General features: G+C 47.9%; 1 protein-coding gene across 1 annotated transcript in view; it reads right to left on the reverse strand.

Annotated features, from left to right (window-relative positions):
- Positions 1–2603: 2603 nt before the first annotated feature.
- The window catches only part of EPHB1 (EPH receptor B1), a 433422-nt gene continuing 428283 nt past the window's right edge, over positions 2604–7742 (reverse strand). The window contains exons 15-16 of the mRNA XM_007457544.1: positions 7436–7591; positions 2604–4058 (exon numbers count right to left, since the gene is read on the reverse strand). Coding sequence (XP_007457606.1) covers positions 3950–4058; positions 7436–7591 — 265 coding nt within the window. The 3' untranslated portion in view covers positions 2604–3949. The remainder of the gene's footprint in view (positions 4059–7435; positions 7592–7742) is intronic.

Below are 7742 nucleotides of genomic sequence, written 5' to 3' on the forward strand. Positions count from 1 at the left end.
CCTTCCTGCCCTCCAGTGTTCTTGGAGTCCTATAGGCTTCAGTCCTCACTGGTTTCAGTTCCTCTTCACAAATGGATGGTCAAGGGTAACTTCTAATCCTCATTGGATTTAAATTATCCTAGGGGTCCTTGGTGTGAGCCCAGTGACCTGGTTCTACACATAACTTGGGGAGGGGTTTACAGGGAGGTGGAAGGAGGCATATGATCTTAGAAGTACGTATACTTATTCAACATCTAAGAACTTCAATGCTTTTCAGATGATGCAATAAACACGTGTCTGTAGATTTATCTACTCTATTCTTCATTCTTATCTTCGAATATTAGAGAGGGGCAGGGAGAGGCCACAAGGAGGTGAGTCATAATCTCCAAGGCTTTCCCACAAATCGCCTCCATTCGCATAACCCCTTACCCAGGAACATTAATTAAGCATCTCACACCTGCTTCCTATGTCGTCCCTGCCCCTGTGACTCCTGGTGGCTGCAGGTGGCTCCCCTGGGAGCCATACCCTGGGCTGCACTGCATGGCTGAAGGTTCCATTTCTAGCCTGGCTCTCAGGGCCACAGGCCACTTACAACTGTGCAAAGTGTGTTTTTAAGAAAGAATCTGAATTAGAATTAATTCTCTACCACATGGTGAGGCAGCCTGTCTAACTGAAATTCAGAGGACTGGGGTCTTGCTGCCACTAGCCTTCTCCCCAGGGAGCTCTTTGCATGGTGTGAGTAAAGTCCCTTGGTGCCAAAGTGCAGGTGGGCACTGACATCTCGTGCAGGAGACCAGCCTCTCCCATCCCTCACGCCCAAGAGTGTGAGGTTCATTTCCCTCTTCCTGGGCAGCCCAAGAACCTCGATGTCTATCATTGCCCGAGTCAAGGGCTTTATGTCTATTATTACTAATTGTTAGGAAGGTAGGTTTGTGCAGTGCGGTGCTTCTCCAAGTGTGATCCCCAGACCAGCAGCATCAGTACACCTGACAACTTGTGAGAAATGCACATTCTTGGGTTCCCCTGCTGAGATCTACCGAATCAGAAAACTCAGAGGTGGGGCCCAGTGACTTGTGTTTTATTTAACACACCCTCCAGGTGATGCTGATGCAGACTTAGGGGTAAGCCCCGCTGGGATGGAGAGTAAGAGTATGGAGTCAGAGAGCCTGAGCCACATCCTGGCTCCACCACTGTGTGATCTAAGATAGGTCTTTGTATTTCAGTGTCCTTACCTGAAAATGGGGAACAATAAAGCATCTGCTGAGAGGTAATACACGTAAAGTCCTTAGAAACATGCCTGGCACAGAGGGCCTGCCCCGGAGTGTTAGCTAGGCTTCCTCCAAGGTAGTTATCACCAGCTGACTGTGCACCTGAGGAAACTGATGTCAGAGAGGTTAGAGACCTGCCCTTGCCCAGAGGGAGTACACAGGGTTTCACTCTCTGGAAAGACACTGCCTTTCAGGCTATGGAGGGGGCGAGCTTGGCCTGTGAAGCCGTGCTGGGCATCTACAGGGAGGGGCCGTGTCCAGACTTGGTGACATTCTTCCCACTGGGAACTATGCCTTGAGGTGCCCAGGCCTTGGCTCTGCTGACCCCTCATGCTTTCCCCTTGTGTATGTTGGGTTCTTTCTCTTTCTCTCTTTTGTGGGATCTTATAGACAAAACTAACTAAAGGGCATGACATGACCTTCACCTTGACCTTGCTTTGTCCACAGCCAGGAGATGGGCTGGGCTTGGTGGAGGCACAGTGAGGATTTCGGGTTCAGGAGGCTGCCTGAGGAATTTGGTGACAAATTAGAATTCATTCCTCAGTGGAGAACTGAGAGTAGATTAGCCGAATTGCTTAGGCTTGCAAGACACGGCATGGATTGAGGTCGTTGGGGTAATTAGCAAATTGTGCATGGAATTGGTAAGCTATTAATAAGGGAAGTTTTCTCTTCTACTGGCTATATGGCTGGATGGGGGCCCCTTGTAGCCATATGCCAATCTGCTGAGACAGTTCTCTCCATCTTCTCCCAGCCCACTAAGCAAAGGGTGGAGCTTTAAGATGGGGCTTCCCTGCATCAGAGCTGTACCCCCAGGCCTAAGAGCCTCTTTGAAGGGGCCTCAGAAGGTAAGGATCTCTCCAAGTACAAAGTTACCTCGGAATAGGGAAAAAGGCTCATCTCACCTTAAATATGTTTGAAACAAGCTACGTGGGAAACCTAGCTTCTTTCTCTGCCTCATTCCCCCCCCCCATAACTGTACATTCACGGACCCCGCAAGGAAGCAGTCTGGAATAGTCTTCAGTGGCTTTTACAAATGTGGCCTGGATGTGAACTTCTCAAATGCAGTGTGTAAACTGAGCTCAGGGCAGATCGTGTGTTATCGGTGATTGTTTATGTTTATTTGCCAGTGACTTCTTATGCTGCATATTTGAGGCTTCAGAGCCTCCTATTTATTTAGCTCTTCCTTTGGGTCACTCCAGTGAGAGTGATTCTCACAAACTCTGCTTCTCGGGAGTCCCTGGGTCCCACATGTGGTTCCCTCCCTCCCTCCCCTATTAGGGGAAGAAGGGCAGTTATAAAGGATTCTCCTATAACATGGCGTCTGGGAACACACACTCCGACACGACACCATTCTATGTAAACCCAGACATGCTTCTGCTCATTTTAATTAGACAGATAAAATTAGCAAGGAGATTAAGGTAAAAGGAGAAATTAAAAATATTTAAATGTTAGGTGGAATTTACAAAAGTGAATTGAACATTGTGATACAGGAAGGAATGCAGAGAAACACAGACACATCTGAAACATTCCTCGGATGTCACACAGCTTAAGCCAGTCCCCAGAGAAGGGAAGGAGGACTCGCCCTCGCCATCTTGAATTGTAGATCCCAGGGATGTGGAAGAACATTCTCCAGAAACACCTTCCTTCTCCTTCTCTTCAGATGTCACCAAGAATAGTGAATCAGTCAGTATCATTCTCGAATGTCCCACACTGCATCCAATTCAAACCCACTCACCTGTTTCCTGTCTGAAGTTGCAAGCCCTCCGGAGTTTTTTTCCCCCCTTTTCATTTTATTTTTCTCCCTACCCTGTCTCCTCATTGAGCCAATAGGCCAATGGAGCCAATCAGAAAACCAGACCAACAACATGCCCTGGCCCCTTTGGATCTTCCAGGGTCAAAGACTTCCCAGTTCTTTCTTGTTTGCATCTGTTACAAACAAGCGGTCATTTTATAACACAGACATACATAGGCGTGCCCTGGAACACGGAAACAGGTTTTTCTTTTTTTTTCTTTTTCCAATTTGTGGTTTCTTTTTTCCTTTTTGCAGAAAATGCAAACAAAAGAAAAACAAGGTTTCAATTGAAGGTACATCTCTTCTTCAATATGAAGACATTAATTGAATTGGTTGGATTCCCCATGCAGTGGTCAGCAAGGTCCTTTGGCAACTGACAGAACATCTGGAGACTCAGGAGCTGGGGTTTGTTTGAAGAAACTTCCCTACGCGAGTCATGAGCAAAGGGAGATGGATGTGGGGGGAGGGTGAGGACTCAGGGAGGAGGACAAAAGGAGAAAAGAAAAGAATGTCATTGGTGAGGAAGAAAATGGGAAACTGCTTCTGTTTCTTCCCTCTACCTCCTTCCCTTTCTTCTTGTAGATGGATGACTCCAGCCCACCCAGGGTGGGAGCTGTGTTCACGCTTGGTGCCCCAGACACATATTGTTTTGTCTTCACTTCCATCGAACATCACCTTTGTGTATTTTTATTCTTACATGTTTGGTTTCCCACGGCATCTTAAACCTGCGTCTGTCACTGAGAAATGAAGGTTGCCTATTAGGAATAGGTCCAGTTTATTCTTCGTTGATGAGAATGCATTTCTCAGCTGAAAAGCCAGTCTCTCCAGGACATTCCACAGTGGTCAACCTCTGGCTCCCCCCGAGCCCGGTCCTTTTCCTTCCTCTCCTCCCCACAGAAAATGAGAGTTCTCATGCCATTGCCGTTGGTGATTGACTCATCTGGACCCTCATAGACAGAATGCTGTTCAGGATCTTCTTCTGATGACCTGCCAAGGTGACGCCTATTCTCAGGAGGTCTCTAGGCGGGAAAAAGCCACGAAAGGCGGCACGTTAGTGCTTTTCACAGATCAAAACTCATCATAGAAGGCAAGCTCCTGATAATAGTGGGGTAGGCAAAGAAAAGTGTTTAAACTCCAATGAGCCCAAGTTTACCCGAGTCTGAAAAACACCTAACTAGATATTCCCTTGCTCAATCTCACTTCCTCCAAGCAGTGGCCCCCACTTCCAATGCCCCCTCCAACTTAGATGACCCTGGAAGTGTTGTGCCTTGTTGCTTGCCTGCGGGTTCTGGAGCAGCCCTTCTTTGTGTCCATGACCCTAGGTGGGCTAGAACTTTCCTCTGCTATTATTTTTTAACAGTGCAAGCACACACTGTATGGGGCTTCAGTTATTCTGTGAGGTTTCTGCCTAAATTAGTGATCGCCCACTGTGATTGAAAAGATGTGAGGCTTGCCTGGTTTTCTGATGTTTTCCCCTGAGTTTCCATTTTCTGCCTCTGTTTGAATTTTAACGTCATGAATTTTTAAGAAGGGTGATCTCAAAATAACTTTCAAATATCTGCCCGAGCAGGAATCCAAGGAAGATGTTTAGGGTAGGGATTTGGACTGGATTCATCTCTGAACTGTGAATCTTAATATGAACAAGTTCATGGCTTATATTTGTCTTTGGGGAGACCCATACATCTTTTTTTAGTTAATAATATTACAGTACTTGAGTGCTTCCCATGTGCCATATACTAACTCATTTATACCTATGGAAGCATTTCGTAAAAACTGTCAAACCACTCAGAGTCAATGATAATAATTGACCAGCCATCATTTCTCATGTGTGTCCTGCAGGCAGACAATAGGCCAGTTGCCTTGTATGTACTATTCCACTCACCACTTACCACAAACCAATGAGGTGGGCACTATTATTATTTGCACCTTTCTAGAGTAGGCAAGCAGGGCTCAGAGAAGTTAAGTTACATGCTAAAGATCACACAGCAGGTAAGCAGTGGAGGAGCTGGGCTTCAAATTCAGGATGGCCTGGCTCTCAGACACCCTGCAGGGCTACTCTCAGAATTCTTCTAACGTCCTGACTGTATTCCCTGAGGACCCCCCCTGCCCCAGCAGAGCAGATCGTTCTGTGCACTGTGCACAAGGTGTATGAGGAGGCCCCTGTGCTGGGCCCCCGTCCACAATGCCTGGGCTCTCCTGACCCCTCCTTTCAGCTGGCTCTCAGTCCCCCGAGGGCTGTCACTGGTCTAGATTGTCATATGGCCCACGTCTTTTCAGCACACAAGTTTGAAAGGTATGCTTGGATTTTGAATTCACAAATTGTCCCTCAATCTACTTTATTTACGTACACATATTCTTTTTCTGTCTTTTATCTCTCAAGTAGCAAACGAAAGTGCTCCAATAGTGTGTGGACATTTTTTACTTTGAAGTAAATCCCTTACTTTTCAGTTTCACTTTCCTTTTATTTTTCCTCTAGTTCTTTTTCATGTGGCTATTCCCAAACTGAGGGAATTACTCCATTTGACTCCTTCAGTTTGTGGGAGATCAGGTGATGATGGTCCCCAAACTCAGCCCCATGACAGTGGGAAAGCAGGTGCAGCCCTGCCTTCATGGACGCCCACTCTGCCCCTGAGCCCAGGCATCCTTTTCAGCTCTGTGGGTTGGGAAAGCTGGTTTTCCACTGGGAAGGGGTTAGTTTTTATTTTTGGTGTCTGACGATAACTCATAATGGTAAGGACGTTTTTAGGCATCACCAGGTTTGAAAAAGTGAATTCTGGTGTTTAGTGGATCCAAGGCTAGAGGCACATCCAAGTCATTTCCTGGGAGAAACTGGAGGTTCCATCATTTCAGGCAAGAATGAACTTGAGAGACATGAAGCTGGACTCTATGAAGACTGACTGCAGAGCAGGAATCTGGGTTGGAAGGCTAAGTGTCAATAAGCCATCCCCCTGGGGCTCAACTGCTCAGGATGGATGACCTCCGCCTCTCCCCTGGGACTCAGCAACTGGCTTGCCCCAGCAGGGAATCCCAGCACCCAGCACTGAACCTGACACAGAACAGGTGATCAATAAGTGTTTGTCAACTGCCTGGCGGACTGACTTATCCTCTGTCAGGGAAAATGTGTGTCATAGGTTACCAAACCTGGTGCTGTTAGTACACGTCACAGCCGGGCAGCTGGTGAGGTCCCTGCTGTGCGTGTGTGTGTGTGTGTGTGTGTGTGTGTGTATTCAAAATTCGACTTGCCCACTCTAGTCCAGTGGTTCCCAAGCTTGGCTGCACGTTAGAATCACCTGGGGAGTTTTAACGTCCTGATGCCCAGGTCTCACCACGTACCAAATGAATCAGAAGATCTACATTGGGTGTAGGAATCAGACATCAGTAGTTAAAGATGCCCAGGTGACTCCAGGGTGTGTATAGCCAAGTATGGCCCCATGTGGCCCTGGGTGGACAGGCTGGAACATATGGACCCGGCAGTCAGGAAAGCAGGCTTCTGTTCCCGCTTTGTCACTCCTGATGGCCGAGTCTTCAGGCACTAACATCACCTCCTTTCTGAATCGCTGAATAGAATGGGTGGAACTAGATAGAGATTTCCCAAAATGCAGGCCTAGAAAACCCCACCCCTCCGAAATACGCTTCCATGGTATTTAATAATTTTACGTGGGTTTCTTTGCTTCAGGATTTCTTATGGCCTTTACAATGCTAATATGTGGAGTGACTCTCCAAGAGAGTGCTAAAGTGCTCAGTATTTCCCAAATTTATTTGACCATGGGACCTTCTTTCCAAGGAGAACCTATTAACATTTCCCAGAGCGGGTGCCGCTCAGAACATTCTTGGGGAAATGATGGACTACGTGGGCCTCTAAGACCCTTTCTGGCTCTCATCTGATTTGAATAATTTTAGTTTTTGTATTCTTCCACACTCTTATGGGGGTTGCAGCCTAGAAAATAACTAGTGGGGGATGGAAACGTCGGCTTATTTACAAGCCCTGTCTAAGCACGAAGACAGGCTCCCAGTGCATCAGAGATTGCTGCTGAATCAGTGCTCTGCCTCTTCCTGCTATGCTGTTTAAAGTGCTGGCTGGCTGTGTTCTTTCCATCTGGATGCTCTCTTTGATGGGCTGAGTTTAAAAACTTAAACAGAGGAGAGACTCTCAGTGATTAGGCAAATGACATATGGTTGTGACTTTGAAGAACTCTCATTTGGGACCCAGAATAGATCTGGGCCTCCCCACCCCAGCCCTCCGTCTTTCCAAGGCGCTTCCCCACCAGGTCTGATTCTGCGCTGAGGTGGAGCCCTGAGGATGAGGCCAGAAGGCATGACTTGCACCACAGGTGATTGCAGGCAGGGAGCCTTGACCCCACCCATGGGCTGGACAGAGGTGATTCCCGTCACTCACTCCGACGTCATCTGGGTGACCAGCTGGAGAGAGGTGAAGCCGGCGGTGAGGAAGCTGTCCCTGTACTGGACCATTTTGATGGCACTGAGCCAGTCATCCACGGTGGTAAAGGCAGTGAAGTCTGGGATGGAACGGTCGAGCAGGGGCTGGGAAGGCCTGGAAGACAGAGGGGAGCAGGTGACCCCACAGCTGCAGGGGCGCATGGGCGGAGGCACACTCTGGGCGGATGGCAGACTTCATGGAGGTTCAGCACCCCTGGTGGGATGAGGATTATGCAGGAAACCCAGGCTGACCCTTCCTTCCCTAC

Source organism: Lipotes vexillifer, unplaced genomic scaffold (genome assembly GCF_000442215.2).
Source record: "Lipotes vexillifer unplaced genomic scaffold, Lipotes_vexillifer_v1.1 scaffold86, whole genome shotgun sequence".
Taxonomy (NCBI): Eukaryota; Metazoa; Chordata; class Mammalia; order Artiodactyla; family Lipotidae; genus Lipotes; species Lipotes vexillifer.